Source organism: Chrysemys picta, chromosome 1, assembly GCF_011386835.1.
Source record: "Chrysemys picta bellii isolate R12L10 chromosome 1, ASM1138683v2, whole genome shotgun sequence".
NCBI classification, from domain to species: Eukaryota; Metazoa; Chordata; order Testudines; family Emydidae; genus Chrysemys; species Chrysemys picta.
In genome coordinates, this window is record NC_088791.1 from 12,985,711 (window position 1) to 13,001,763 (window position 16,053).

Below are 16,053 nucleotides of genomic sequence, written 5' to 3' on the forward strand. Positions count from 1 at the left end.
AGGGCCCTCCAGCGAGCATGTGGTATCTATAATACATGGCTTGCGTTGGCCCTGTTCACGTGTTGGGTTTGTTCCATCCCCTGCCTCAGCCAGATATGTCCTGCACGAGGAACAGTGTTTGCGCGTGGAAGGGCGAGGGCTGTACACCCTGAGAATTCTTCACACGCGTTTCAGATGCCTCCATTCCTGCTCTTAGACCAAGTGTGGGCCTGGAAGAAAGCAACTCAGGGACTGAGTTTTAAAAGTGTTTAGGCACCTCAAGATGCAGATAGAAGCCTGGGGAATTTTCCAAAGCACCCAGGTGCCTAACTCCCATTGATTTTAGGTGCTTTGGAAAATCCCACCAGCTGTTTATCTGCACCTTGAGGTGCCTAAATACCTTTAAAAAGGCCCTAGCATGGCCCCTTTCCATTGCCAGAGTAGAGTGAAGGGGCATTAGTGAAACTCAGAATCAAGCCCCATGATACCTGCCCTTCATTGTAAAGTGCTTTGGGGATCCTTGTAGAAGTGCAGAGTATTATTCCATCAGTATCTTTGAGAACTGGCTGTTGCCTTGTTTATCGTAAACAGATTTATTCCGAGTCAGCTTTGACTTTGATCTTTCCCATTTTTAATCCTCCAAAACCTGCACCTAACAGCAAATTGGTTAAACCCTCCGGGAATCTACAAAGGCAAGACCGGAGCCTATCCGGTGCTGAGCCGTTATCAGGGGTATGGCAGAGTGATGATACTATATTTGCACAACCCTCGCCCATGCCCCCGCAGCTCTGGCTTGCGTTACAGGGCAAATATTTACCCGGGGCCTGAACAAAGTCAGCATTTCAAAATGTTGTTCAAAATACTGCATAACTTCCAGTCTTTTCCTTGAACTTGGCTCAGAGAAGGAGAGATCCGCTAACCAGCGCCTATGCGAGCAGCTCTTGGGAAGTGAAGCAAGCAGGGAGACAATGAAGCAGCTGATTTGCGTCCTGCTTTTATTCCTTGTTTCTGAAATACGAAGCTTTGATCTCATCATCGACGAAATCCCAGATGTAAGTAATCCCACAGGGGGTCTAATGCTGTTACACTCACTGAAGTCAATATCCGAGCGCCTACTGATGAGGGCAGGATCGGGTCCGTTGCTTCTCTTAATGGTTTTGCCTCTACCTCTTAATTTCTTTTTCCTTCTGCTATAATCATGTATCGTCCAGATAACAGCTTCTTGTCTTCCATTCCTAGTATTGCTCTTTAATATGCCTATATTAAATTAGGGGTAGCTATTGGCTAGCTGTATGCCTTACTCAAGCAGAATTCCCATTCTTGTCTGCGCTTTGCCTGGCTTGCAGACCCCGATCCTGCAACTGGCTCAGAGTAGCAGCACAGATCCTCTCCAACTTCGGGAGGCTCCGCATGGGCTAAGGTCTTTGCCTGCACAGGTCTGATTGCAGAGTCGGGGCCTTAGAATGTATGCTCCTCCAGAGAGGGAATGTGTGTCTTCTATACAGTGTCGGTGCTTGATAATAGACATGTTAGGGACTACAGAATCAGGCCTGTTTTCTATCAGCTGCCTTCTATCACACTCCCATTGATGTTAAAGGATCAGGGCCAATGGGCAGCTCCTTAATACGATTCTAAATAAAGTCATAATTCTAGACCTGAGCTGAACTAAATCTCTGGACCCAAATGCTTTCAGATTCTGGGGGGAGTTCAGATCCAGGTCTGATGGTTACAGTTCTCACTCAAACTCTATTATTTATTGGGCACATTTGAAACATTACGGGACAGCAGGCAGGGATGGTCTGCAGCTCTGTGATGTTTAGTGTCCCTTTCCAGGGTTAATAATAATTAGTCGGACGGAGATGTTTTCTCTTTCGTGGTACAATGTTTTTTAATGACACGATGAGATTGATTATCCTGATTGTTCTGTATCAGGTACAAAATACTGGGCCTATTTCCTTCTGGCTTGTGTAAATCTGGAGTAACTCTTTCTAATGTCAAGGAGACGCATTTTGCTCTCAGTGACACTGGTGTAAAACCAAAATAACGTCACTGGCTTCAATGGCGTTACTCTGGACCCTGATGTAAATGAGGACAGAATCTGTCTCCATCCACACTGGAGATCAGGATTGGGCCCACTGTGTTGTAAATCTGCCTGCTGTATTTTATGGATATTTCAGGCCCTCTGAGCTAGGTCCTTGCTTCAGAAGTAATAGCCGCATGTGGAGGCCAAAAGTGATCATATTAAATAATGGGATAGATGGAGCCTGGAGATGCATCACTGTGGAAGGGGAGTGGCCATAGATCTGTTGCCCTGGGAAGGAACTGTGACGCGCAGAATCGTAATTCCTCTCCGCTCCCCACTTGCACCTAGGGGGAAGTGAATTCAAACTAGCACAAAACTGGAGTGATGAATCAAGCCCCGAGACGACAAACTAAAATCTATCCACAACGAATGCTGAAGTTATGGGCAAATGCTATGGATTTGTTTTCTACGTCTGTTCTGTTATCTTCAGAGAGTGTGTTGTCAGTTCTGAAACAGAGAGCTCGGAAAGTGAAATCTGCCGTGAGGTGAACGCTTTACTGTTTCCCTGTGTCTCCTTTAGGATCTGGAGAACTTGGTTGACCTGGAGATTGATGGATTTCTGTCAAAGCCCATGACTAGAAATGGCAGGTACCAGGTACAGTAACCATAACATCTAAAAAGGGGGAAGAGAGAGAGAGATGAAAAGAAAAATGTTTTGAAGCAAATGACTGATGTTCTATTCCATTACAAAGGCCATAATTCTGCAATCAGGTGTACTCGGGTGGATCCATGAGCCCGTTGGGTGCTGCTTGGGCAAGAACTCTTTGTTTGTACAGCGCTTGGCACAAGGGGGCCATGACGTGATTGGAGTCCCCAGGTGCAATTGCAGTACAACTAATTAATTAGAACACTACACACGTTTAACGTCATGCATGTGAAAAGTCTCTTTGAGTTCAAAGGAGCTCCATGCAGAGGAGGGGTGTGCCCGGGTGAATCTAATTGCAGAATTAGCACCAAAATGTCCAGGAAAAGCTAGGTCTCAGGAGACTGGTAATGTAGTATGGTCTCTTCCAGCCCTGCTGATTGACTACTGGTTCCTGGTTAGGTCAATGGGAAACCAATCACAGGGGATCACTGTATGTGAAAAGTAGTTGGCGGATCAGTAGAACTTGTCAAAAAAGTTTCTTTTCTTTTCTTTCCTTTCCTTTTTTTTTTTTGGTGACTATACTGCTGATCATTTCATTCCGTCAGTTATTGAAATAGATGGATTTTTTCTGTGGAATGATTTTTAAATCAAAAGCTTATCAAGAGACTTTTTTTATTTCAAAATTTAAAGTTTTCAAAAAATTCACTTTTGGAGGGGAAAAAAGCCACCTGGCCCCACTCCTGCAAACCCTTACGAATGTGCTAAACTTCGCTACCATGGGTAATCCCATTAACCTCAATCAGATTGCTCCTGGGACCAAAGTTAAGCCTGTGGATAAGCGTTTGCAGGAGTGGGGCCAGGTTTAATGTCATGCATGTGAAAAGTCCCATTGAGTTAAACGGGAATACTCACGGTGTATAAAGCTGAAGTGCATCCGGTTCTGAGGCTCATTTATATTACTGGGTTATCTCCACAGTGCTGCAGTGCAGACTACAGGGCTGCATATTGGAGCGCACACGAACGCATTGCGCGCCAACTGCTCCACGTAGACCCTGTTGGTGTGAACGAAAAGGAACTTAGTTTGCGCTGATGTGGTCCCATTTCCCTATGTTAAGGTGTAGTGGGTACCTTTTAGTGTGTGCCAGCAGGGTGTACGTAGGGCAGTTAGCGCGCTCCACAATTCACACCTCCGTAGTCCACACTGCGGCGGTGTGTAGACAAGCCCTAAGGTTCTTTGAGGCCTTAAACCGAGGGTAAATTCCCATCTTAAGATCCCTTCACATCGCCAGAGTGGTATAAAGGGGTTTTAGTGTAAATGAGAATCAGGCCAATGCACACTTGCAGGATCAGGAGCCAAGTGACATGGGCCTGGTCTGCACACAGGTTTTTACCAGTATAACTATGTCAATTAGGGGTGTGGATTTTTTTAACCGATACAGCTATACCTGCACAATCCAGCGTATGGATGCTGTTGTACCAGCATAAAGGAGCCTGATACCAGTCTAGCTTATTTCCCTTCCTCTAAGAAAAAAGGCGATACCAATATAAACACCTTGATCCTAGTATAACAACATGCGCGCTGGGGAAAATGGGTTGTACCACTTCAACTATAACAGTGTAGTTAAAGCGAGATGTCACTTATGGGTAGACTAGGCCTGATAAGATAAGTGAAAATTGGCAAAGGAAATAAACCCCTCAAAACCACAGATAAAATGATCATCAAAAAACACAACAAGTTGCGTTAAAAAAAAACCTGAGCAATGGAAACTGAGAATGATTTCTGTGAAACTTTCCCTTTGATAAAAACATCATTATTTATATTGAATGACAAATTTCAACCAGCTCTAAGGGTGACTCCATTTCCTAACGAGCAAGTTTCCACCTCCCACTCCTCCCCCGTTGTTACAATAGGCCCTTTGTTGGCCGTCTCAGCAGTGAGGGCAAAGACTAGCGTGAGTCATGGAGACCCGAGTCCCCTTTCTGCACCAGAGATGGTTACACCAGGTCAGTGCTTGAGACACAACAGAGAGGCAGTATGAGGAAGTTCATGCTGCTTCTGTTCTCCATTCCAGCTGCATCTTTCACCAGCAGAAAATTCACTTCAGTAATAAAATTAAATTTCCTTAGAGAGCTCAGTCTGATTTATTTTGAGGGGACAGAATTGCTGCCGTCAGATCAACGATGTCTGGGTCCAAAACGGACGGTCTAATAATGTATCTTGAGGTCATCTGGAAGGGGCTTTTATATACTCCCCTATTCTGTCTGTTGTAAGTACTTATCTGGCCCCCTTTCCTGGGGGTACCTGCGCACTTCCCAGTCTTTAATGTATTTAGCCTCATAACACCCTGGTGAGGTAGGGAAGTGTTTTTGTCCTTAGTTTTCATATGGGGACCCGAGGCACAGAATGGCTTGGTGACTTGTATAGGCTCAGACAAGAAGTCTGTGGTAGAACAGGGATGTGAACCCAGGTCTTCCATGTCTTAGATTAGTGCCCTACCCATTGATGCCAAACCTGAGACACTGTCTGATTTTCAGAGGGTAGGAGCTCAGAACTGTCTAAAAACTCAGGGTCCTTTAACCAAAAATTCATGCCCTACCAATCTCTAGCCACTCTGGAAAACCTTGGCTACGAGCCTTTTGCCGGAACTGGGACTATGGAGCCTTCTTGCTGGCCAGATCCTTGTAACTACAGATGGGCTGAGTACACTGGGTTTTGCTTTTGCAAGACTTCGTTAGCCAGGTTCTGCTTTGCACAACCGAAACCAGGGTTGGTTTGGATCTAGGGTCCGTTTGATCCCAGCTACCAATGGTTGGAGGGGTTAGATAAAAAGTTCTGGTGTTGACCTATCACTATGAGAAACATGAACAAATCAAACATTAGATCCAGTGAACAGCTGAAAACCTGGCTCCCGACACAATGAATCCTTGGAGGTGTTCCAAATTCAACCTAGCTCGAAATTTTGCACATGGTCCTTATCTTTAAATGGGATAAATCCGGATCCAGCCACCACCAAACTTTGGGAGATTGAAATCTGGATCTGAATGGTTTAGCTTGGGCCCATCTCTATCTCCTCCTAGAATCACAGAAATGTAGGACTGAAAGATAGCCTCAAGAAGTCATCTAGTCCAGCCTCCCAACACTAAGGCATGGTTAAGCGTACCTAAACCCAGGAGCGGCGCCAGAGTTTTTGCTGCCCTAGGCGGCAGCGCTCCTCCTCTGAGCATTCAGGGGGTCGGGGGTCTTCGGTGGCAGGGGTCCTTCCACTCCACGTCTTCGGGGCACTTCGGCGGTGGGTACCAGAGTGAGTGAAGGACCTGCCGCCGAATTTCTGCCAAAGACCCAAAGCGGAAGGACCCCCCGCCACCGAATTTCCGCTGAGGTTGGCAAAATGCCGCCCCCCAAATCCTGCTGCCCTAAGCGACCACCTAGGGTCGCCTAGTGTAAGCACCGGCCCTGCCTAAACCTAAATCATAGCATTTCCAAATACGAACTTGGGCCATGTTTATGCTCAGTGAAATAGTGAGCCACCCAACCTATAACACTTTACAGGATCTCTTTATGAGGTATCTGACCTCACCTATACACCCCGATTTACCTGCATTGCACATAATCCTGCAGTTACCCATGCATAAGTTAACTTAGTTCAAATTTACTGACCTAAATTGATACCAAACTTTAGGAAATGAACTACCCATCATTCTAAGCTTCTTCTATGGTTTTTGCTGTCTACCTCAATTTGGGTCTTTGTCACATTTAAGGAGCCAGTGTCACTTATATGGATTTAATTTTTTAGAGGGTCAAGAGCTGGCCAGAAGATGTCGCTACTGCTTGACTTAAATCCCAGACAGGGATATTCATATGGCAGTAAAAAATAGCTCATTAATTACTATTTTTAAGCCCTTGTAAGGCTTAAATAGTAGTGTCGGTCAGAACTATTTTTTCTGCAGAATTTAATTGATGAAAACAGAAACAAAAACATCAATTTTGTTTAACTTTTTCATGGAAAATTTCAACTTTTCATAGAAAAAATATGAAACCTGAAACATTTTGGCAGAAAACCTCAAGTTTCCTTTTTTTTTTTTTCCTTCCTGAAAAAGTTTTGGTTTGGGGCAAAAGATTTGGTTTTTGGCCAGAAGGTTTTGTACAAAAACTCAAAATTTTCTGCAGAAAGCAGACCCTTCACACACACACACACACACACACACACACACACACACACACACACACACACACACACACACACACACACACACTCATTTTGTCTGAATCCCAAATTTCCATCAGAAAACCATTTCAATGGACATTTTTCAACCAGCCCTACTTTTGTTTTCGCAAGTCCCTCGGTGTCAGAGCCAGTGATGTCCAGTTGGACTTACGTTTCATTTAGGCTCAGATACTCAAAGGCACTTGAAATCAATGGGAGTTAAGCACCTTTTGAGGATCTGGACCTCAGGGACTTTTGAAAATCCACCCCTTAAGTGCAAGGAATAAAGCAAAGAGAAGGACACTACGAACTAAATCCAGTGACTCTCATTGATTCTGATCATCTTGTGAAACAATATATGGGCAATATGCTGTTTGACCCCTTCAATAGCTAATTCATGACCACTAGACTTGTAATTCTCAGGCTTGCTGAAGTCTCATTCTCTATTTCTTTTCTTCCCAGAGAAGCACATTAAACGATGAGGATTCTGGAGAGTTGGTGAGTTTTCTTCTGGGAAAAAGAATGATGACAAAATGATTTTCCAGTTAACCATTATCTGGAAATCAATCCTGCTGTTTGTTCAATGCCTTGCTTGTATCACTGATCGGGTATTAACCTGTTTTCTTCAAACAGCTGACTGCTTGCGCAATGCTGTTCAGGGGATCGGTACAAGATTTCGTGGTGATATATATTGTACTGATGTAGGAATAAGCACAAAAATGAACAGAAAACATGCTCTCCCTTCCTCCGAAAGGCAATATTTTTATAAACCTCATGGCAAATCATGTTGTTTTCTCAATGAACTGCCATGGTACATCTTACATCTGACCTGGTCTGCCAAGTTGCCTCCTCCCTCTCTTATTTAAGTCTTTCTTTGAAACACACTTTTTCCAGAAGGCCTATAAATCCCAATCCTCCCTACATGTAGTGTTAGTGAAATACACCAGGGGGTTGTCCTCACACAGAGCTGAATTGTTTTACATTAAAGGAGTGATTCTAAACCAGTTCAGTTAAACCAGAGCAAAAGGCTGCAAGGCTCTTAGTCCTGTTTCCAGGCTTATTTTGGTTTGATTAGGAACAGGCTAAAGCTGAGGTGAACTGACCTAAGAGTCTCCACGCGGGTTTGCACCAGTTTAACTAAACCCGGTTTAGTGTGTAGACAAAGGGCAGGTCTACACTTACTTCCTGGTTCGGTGGCAGGCAATCGATCTTCTGGGATTGATTTATCGTGTCTTGTCTAGACACAATAAATCAATCCCGGATCGATCCCGGAAGTGCTCGCTGTCGACGCCGGTACTCCAGCTCGGCAAGAGGAGTACGCGGCATCGACGGGGGAGCCTGCCTGCCACGTCTGGACCCGCGGTAAGTTCGGACTAAGGTACTTCGAATTCAGCTACGTTATTAACGTAGCTGAATTTGCGTACCTTAGTTCGAAGTGGGGGGTTAGTGTGGACCAGGCCAAAGCCATAGACACAACAATCACTAGCTGGGATTGAACCTGGGACCTACTGCACCAGAAATTCAGCCGTCTCCCTCTTAAGCAAAAGAACTTTAGATACTAGAAAGTAGCAAACGGTCATGCAATATGAGCTCATGTACTAGGCTAGTATATTACAGTACTTTCTTGTTAGACGACCTCGTCCCAAACGTCTGAGATCTACAGGAGCTGAAGATCCATTGAGGGAGCCATTTTGTAATGAACTGTAGCTAAATACAAACACTGTGATCGTCAGCATGGATTGAGCCATCTCTCCATGCAAAACGTAGCTGGTGTATCTTTATCCCGAATTTTCAAAGTTCTCGTCTCCATTGCAGGTGGCTGGCGATGACAAGATAAGTATTTATAGCTACAAAGTTAAGTCCACCATAACGTCTCGTTTGGTCGACACCATGATCCAAAGCAAAGTGGAAAATAAAGCTAAGCATGCCCAAAATTTGGTGTTTGATGTGCAGATTCCCAAAGGAGCCTTCATTCACAACTTTACTATGTAAGTAGTGGGCAACTGTATCTATTGCGTGTGATAATTTCAATAATCAAATAAGAAGGTGGTGGAAGGATAAGAGGGAAAGTGTCCATAACTTCTATTGTATATAAAATAATATTTTTCCAAGATTTTTTTTTAAAGTAAAAGTTTCCACTGGATTAGGAACAGGTTTGATTCAACTTGATTTCTCCTTAAAATAAAGAAACTCCACAATAGTCTCTGTGCTGATCTGTCTGTGTTTTTCTCTCTTAGGAACATAAATGGCATAACGTTTACTAGTTCAATTAGAGAAAAATCTGCAGCCAGACAACAATATGCTCAGGCCAGGGCCAAAGGCAAAGCTGCTGGAATAGTAAGGTACAAAGATTTTTCCTCTTTATTATGCTACTGTACTTCCTTTTCCTTTTATTAGAATCTTTAACTCCCAGACTCTGAGACTGGTCTGTGTCCTGACACCAAAATAGGATCTCTGGTGGAAATCCCATGAACATGAGTACAGTGTCTTTATTTAGGTCCTGATCCAGCAAAAGACTTAAGCACATGCTTAACTTTAAGCCCATGAATAGTCTCGTTGAAGTCAGAACTTAAGTGTTTTGCCAGATCGGGGCCTATATATCAAGTAATTGTTTTATGAAGTGCTTACCACAAACGGCTAAAACACTACAAATAAAGGGTCAGTATGATGCCTATGCACCACTTAAATCCCATTTATGTTCTATTTTGAGATTTACATGGGACTTAATCAGAACTTATACTGGCTCTCTGCACAAGGGTGAACTTCACCATCATGTGAGAAGCCCAAGCTTAGTAGCAGAATCAGTAGTGGAACCCAGGAGTCCTGATTCACACTTCTATTCCAACCACTACTTTACATTTGTTTTTGTTTTTTTTAAACAGAAACCAGTAATCTGCAAATGTTAGAGGTGGATTCAAAGAGCAAAATTCAAATCTAGATCCTGGTCTGGATTTGGAACTTCTTAGAATTCTGGGTGGAAGTTGAGATGTGGGTTTTGATTTTGACTGTGGTATAGAGTGGAGCCATCTGCAAACTTTGGGTGCTGAGCTGAGCCTGGTACCAAACATTCCAAAGCAGAGCTGGATGAAAGCTTTCTGATGGAACCTTTTTCCATCCAAAAATGCCGTTTTGTCAAAATCGATACTTTCTGTGGGCCTGTCAAATTCCAACAGATTTTCTTTCGGAAAAAAATTGAAACAAAGCTCTTGGATAAAGCCAAAATGTTCCTTATTAAAATTTAACAATTTGATTTTTTGTTTTGAAACGACTTTTCACCTTGACTGTTATATTATCATTTTTAATAATAGAAAAACAAAAAGGTGAGATCAGAATAATATATTTTAATTGACTTGAAATTAAATGATTCTGGACATTTCATTGGGTAGGAAGTTTTGGAATTTGCTGCGGAACAGAGAATCCAATTGCTGACCAGTTCCACTCCATTGCTTTGAATCTCCGATTTGGTTTATCATAGAAAGGTAGGCCTGGAAGGGACTTAGAGAAGTCATGCCCCCATGCTAGAATTGCCAATCCTCCAGGATTGTCCTGGAGTCTCCAGGAATGGAAGATTAATCTTTAATTTAAGATCATGTCATGTGATGAAACCTCCAGGAATACGTCCAACCCAAATTGGTAACCCTACCCCATGCTAAAGCAGGACCAAATATACCTAGACCATCCCTGACAGGTGTTTATGCTCATCTATAGCAAGAACAATAGTTCACTTGTCCAGAGCTCACCTTGTGTTTCCACCCTCAAATTGACAAAGCCTCATTGAGTTGATATGTAAGTGTGGTTCCCTTTTACAGGCCAAATTTAAGGCCAAATTAGCTATTAAATCTCCCTGTATTTTATTAACTCAGGTCTTTAGCAAAAAGCAGGTGTTATTCTTGAAGTGGGTACTGAGTGAGTTTTCATATTCGGGTGCTTGCCGCACAGAGATACAGCTTTGTGTTTTGACAACACCTCCAGGAGCAATGCCCTTGACATGGAAAACTTCAAAGCTGAACTGAACGTGCCCGGAGGAATGAAGGTCCAGTTTGAAATTTATTACCAAGAAGTGATCCGGAGGAAATTGGGATCGTACGAGTATGTTATCCCTCTGCAGCCTGGAAGACTAGCAAAGCACCTAGAGGTACAGGAGAGTCAAGGACTACAATGTTCTGTGTTGCTTCTCACCCAGATCACTGCAAGTGGCACGTAGTTGGCTGGTTCTCGCAGAAAATACGAGCATGTGTGACAGTTCGTGCGATGCGCTCTACTGCATAGTTATATACAACTTCAGGGCTCTTCTCCCTCATGAGTCGTCCCACTGAAGTCTATAGGGGTGACTCATGTGAGTAAGTGAGGCAGGATTTGCCCCTAATTTGTATAACACCTTTCAAAATATCCCCATCCCTAATTCCAGAGTGAAGTAGCCTACAAAAGCAAGCAGGGTTTTTACATAAGAAAACTTTTCATTGACTTCACTGGACTTTGGCTCAGGCCCTAAGCGAATGTTCACTGCTCATGCTCCCGTGTTGCAGAGTATGGGCTGCTTCGTGCTGACTAAGGGCCTGGACTTGTTCCCATCGATTGCTACCTTGAATCCTGTTTTCCCCGCTGGAGAGTTGACTCGCTGCCTGATCTCCCACCCAGTAGCAGCACCAAGGAGGGCTCCACCGATATTCTAGCTCCAGGTTGGGACTAGAGGGGAAAGCAATTCCCTTCCCAGTTTCCCCACACACCCTACAGGAGGGAAAAGCAGCTCACTATCCAATCTCCCCCTACCTTTGACAGCAGGAACAGACAACGCGTAGGAGCTGGGGTGGCTACTTGTCAGTCAGTCTTCCCTTGGCAATGGGACCAGCCAGGCTGGTGCTATGGGCGGGCAATCGGGGCGCTATCTTCCAGGGGGCAAGGTGCCACTCAGGGTTTATTTAGTTTTGCTTTGCTGACTGGCCAGCCTTTGTTCTGCTCAGAGGTGTAAGATGGGTGTGGGGGAGTGTCTTCTGCCCTGGCCAGCAACCCACCTAGGACTGTTCCTGGGGACCAGAGAGTGAAACAACACACTGTCCAGTCTGCCCTACCAGCAACTTGGATCCAAGGATGAAAGCGAGGAGGAGGGGGAACAGAAGGGAGCTCCCCCCCCTCCCCGCTGTCAGCAGACAAAGCGCTCCCACTCCATTCCCCGCATGGGGCGGGGGATCAGTATTTCCTTCCACCTCCCCTTCTCCTTTGTGCCATTATTATATCCTTGGGGGCAACAGTTTTAGGAAGAAATCACTAGAGACACAGAGAGCTGTAAACCTTGAAGCCGCCATTTATTGCCACACCAGAACTAACCAACAGCCAGCCAAAACTGGCTGGGCTAGCCCCTAATAATCTAACTCAGTTGCCATAGCAACACAAGATTCTATTACCACGACAACCAAATACACAACAGGCGTGAGAGCTCCCCCTGCTGTTTCGATCTGCTCAAACCACTGCCTGGACCCCTGGCAATAGTAACATTGGCTCTGTTCCTGTGGCAGCACCCTGAGGCTGGGTGTTGTCGCATGTGTGTTTTGGGGAGCGCAGAAGTGCTCATGAGACACTGGGGCATTTCTAATGAGGCTCCGTGTTTACTGTCCTCCGCTCTTGCCTGTAGGTGGATGTCCGCATTATTGAGCCTCAGGGACTTCGTTACGTGCATGTTCCTAACTCGCTAGGAGATCACTTTGCGGGAATCACCACCATCACTAAGGGAGAGAAAAAGGTAATGGTCAAAGCAGTAGCTGACACCAAGAAACTGTAGGTGTACAACATTTTCTCCCACAGGGGATAAGATTCTCCCAATACCCACTGGGATCTGGCAAAGTAACACACGCTCACCATACAGAAAGCACTTGGAAAGAGGAGATCTGTCATTCAGAATGCAGACATTTGATGATCGCACCCTACCCCACGTCTGAACAGAGAGACGTGCCAGATACTCAGTGAAGACCACTAGTAACTTTGCTGTTGCTGTTGATTTTAGATGAAAGGTGTTCATATACTATGGGGATGGCAGCAGTATAAAACAGATAGATCGATAAAGAACAACATCTAACCCAGAGCTGATCAATACTTCGCATTAGGAACTCAGAAATAATCAGATGCTGGGTTAGGGCTTGATTACACATGTAGTTATTCTGGAGCAGCTATTCCTGAATAACTAGGGGTATGTCTACACTACGAAATTAGTTCGAATTTATAGAAGCCGGTTTTATAGAAATCGGTTGTATACAGCCGATTGTGTGTGTCCCCACATAAAATGCTCTAAGTGCTCTAGTCGGCGGACCGCGTCCACAGTACGAGGCTAGCGTCGACTTCCGGAGCATTGCACTATGGGTAGCTATCCCACAGCTATCCCACAGTTCCCGCAGTCTCCGCCGCCCCTTGGAATTCTGGGTTGAGATCCCAATGCCCGGATGATGCAAAACAGTGTCGCGGGAGGTTCTGGGTATATGTCGTCAGGCCCCTCCCCCCCCGTCACAGCAACGGCAGACAATAGATTCACGCCTTTTTACCTGGGTTACCTGTGCAGACAACATACCACGGCAAGCATGGAGCCCGCTCAGCTCAGCTGAGCTCACTGACACCATATGTCCTCTGGGTGCCGGCAGACGTGGGACTGCATTGCTACACAGCAGCAGCTGCTGCTAACTGCCTTTTGGCGGTAGACGGTGCAGTAGACTGGTAGCCTTCATCGGCGATCTGGGTGCTGGCAGCCATGGGGCTGCATTGCACCAGCCCCTTGCCTTTTGGCAGTAGATGGTGTATTACGACTGGTAACCGTCCTATTACAAGTTGGCTCATCGCACATTAGCAGAGTCTTCCCTGAGCAGCAGATCGTGCAATAGGCCTGAAGGCCATCGTAATACACTAACTGCCAAGCGCCCAGTATTTGCTGCCAAGCACCCAGAAAGATGCCGAGGGCTATCAGTCACGCTGCACCGTCGTCTTAAGATGTAAAAAATAGATTTGCTCTGTATTCATTTGCTTCCCCCTCCCTCCGTCAAATCAACGGCCTGCTAAACCCAGGGTTTTCAGTTTAATCTTTGGGGGGACCATTCTGTGTGACAGTTGTTTGTGTTTCTCCCTGATGCACAGCCACCTTTCTTGATTTTAATTCCCTGTACCTGTACGTCATGTCGTCACTCGGCCCGCCCTCCCTCCCTCCCTCCTTCCCCATGTCCGTCAGATACTAGTTTCGCGCCTTTTTTTTTAATTCTGGTTTGAGATCCCAATGCCCGGATGATGCAAAACAGTGTCGCGGGAGGTTCTGGGTACCTGTCGTCAGGCCCCTCCCCCCCGTCACAGCAACGGCAGACAATAGATTCGCGCCTTTTTACCTGGGTTACCTGTGCAGACAACATACCACGGCAAGCATGGAGCCCGCTCAGCTCAGCTGAGCTCACCGTCACCATATGTCCTCTGGGTGCCGGCAGACGTGGGACTGCATTGCTACACAGCAGCAGCTGCTAACTGCCTTTTGGCGGTAGACGGTGTAGCATGAGTAATAGCCGTGGGGCTGGCAGCCATAGGGCTGCATTGCACCAGACCCTTGCCCTTTGGTAGGTGATGGTATATTATGACTGGTATCCATCATCGTCGTACTGGAGTGGCTGTCAATCATGGCCACCTGGGCAGACATGCTTTGCCCAGTATTGTCTGCTAAGCACCCAGAAGAGGCCGAGGGCGATGCTGGGTGCTGGCGGACGTGGGGCTGGCAGACATGGGGCTGCATTGCTACACAGCAGCAGCCCCTTGCCTTTTGGTAGACGATGGTATATTACGATTGGTAACCGTCGTCATCGTACTGCAGAGGCTATCACTCATGCTGCACCGTCGGCTGCCAGCTTAAAATGTAAAAAATAGATTTGTTCTGTATTCATTTGCTTCCCCTTCCTCCGTGAAATCAACGGCCTGCTAAGCCCAGGGTTTTCAGTTTAATCTTTGGGGGGACCATTCTGTGTGACAGTTGTTTGTGTTTCTCCCTGATGCACAGCCACCTTTCTTGATTTTAATTCCCTGTTCCTGTACCTGTACGCCATGTCGTCACTCGGCCCTCCCTCCTTCTCCTGGTCCATCAGATACTAGTTTCGCGCCTTTTTTCTGACCAGGCGCCATAGCTAGCACTGGGATCATGGAGCCCGCTCAGATCACCGTGGCAATTATGAGCACTATGAACACCACGCGCATTGTCCTGGAGTATATGCAGAGCCAGGACATGCCAAGGCGAAACCCGGACCAGCCGAGGAGGCGATTGCAGCGCGGCGAAGAGAGTGATGAGGAAATTGACATGGACATAGACCTCCCACAAGGCACAGGCCCCAGCAATGTGGAAATCATGGTGTCACTGGGGCAGGTTCATGCCGTGGAACGCCGATTCTGGGCCCGGGAAACAAGCACAGACTGGTGGGACCGCATCGTGCTGCAGGTATGGGACGATTCCCAGTGGCTGCGAAACTTTCGCATGCGTAAGGGCACTTTCATAGAACTTTGTGACTTGCTTTCCCCTGCCCTGAAACGCCAGGATACCAAGATGAGAGCAGCCCTCACAGTTCAGAAGCGAGTGGCGATAGCCCTGTGGAAGCTTGCAACGCCAGACAGCTACCGGTCAGTCGGGAATCAATTTGGAGTGGGCAAATCTACGGTGGGGGCTGCTGTGATCCAATTTGCCAGGGCAATGAAAGACCTGGTGATATCAAGGGCAGTGACTCTGGGCAACGTGCAGTCAATAGTGGATGGTTTTGCTGAAATGGGATTCCCAAACTGTGGCGGGGCCATAGACGGAACCCATATCCCTATCTTGTCACCGGAGCACCAAGCCACCGACTACGTAAACCGCAAGGGGTACTTTTCAATGCTGCTGCAAGCCCTGGTGGATCACAAGGGACGTTTCACCAACATCAACGTGGGATGGCCGGGAAAGGTACATGATGCTCACGTCTTCAGGCACTCTGGTCTGTTTCGAAAGCTGGAGGAAGGGACTTTCTTCCCGGACCAGAAAATAACCGTTGGGGATGTTGAAATGCCTATCGTGATCCTTGGGGACCCAGCCTACCCCTTAATGCCATGGCTCATGAAGCCGTACACAGGCAGCCTGGACAGGAGTCAGGACCTGTTCAACTACAGGCTGAGCAAGTGCCGAATGGTGGTGGAATGTGCATTTGGACGTTTAAAAGCGCGCTGGC

At 46.2% G+C, this 16,053-nt stretch overlaps 1 protein-coding gene across 1 annotated transcript in view; it reads left to right on the forward strand.

The window, feature by feature from the left end:
* Positions 1 to 810: 810 nt before the first annotated feature.
* ITIH2 (inter-alpha-trypsin inhibitor heavy chain 2) overlaps positions 811 to 16,053 on the forward strand; it is a 45,703-nt gene continuing 30,460 nt past the window's right edge. Inside the window, exons 1-7 of the mRNA XM_008169579.4 lie at positions 811 to 1,031; positions 2,583 to 2,657; positions 7,316 to 7,351; positions 8,669 to 8,841; positions 9,091 to 9,195; positions 10,826 to 10,988; positions 12,483 to 12,590. Of these exons, the coding sequence (XP_008167801.2) occupies positions 948 to 1,031; positions 2,583 to 2,657; positions 7,316 to 7,351; positions 8,669 to 8,841; positions 9,091 to 9,195; positions 10,826 to 10,988; positions 12,483 to 12,590 (744 nt within the window). The 5' untranslated portion in view covers positions 811 to 947. The remainder of the gene's footprint in view (positions 1,032 to 2,582; positions 2,658 to 7,315; positions 7,352 to 8,668; positions 8,842 to 9,090; positions 9,196 to 10,825; positions 10,989 to 12,482; positions 12,591 to 16,053) is intronic.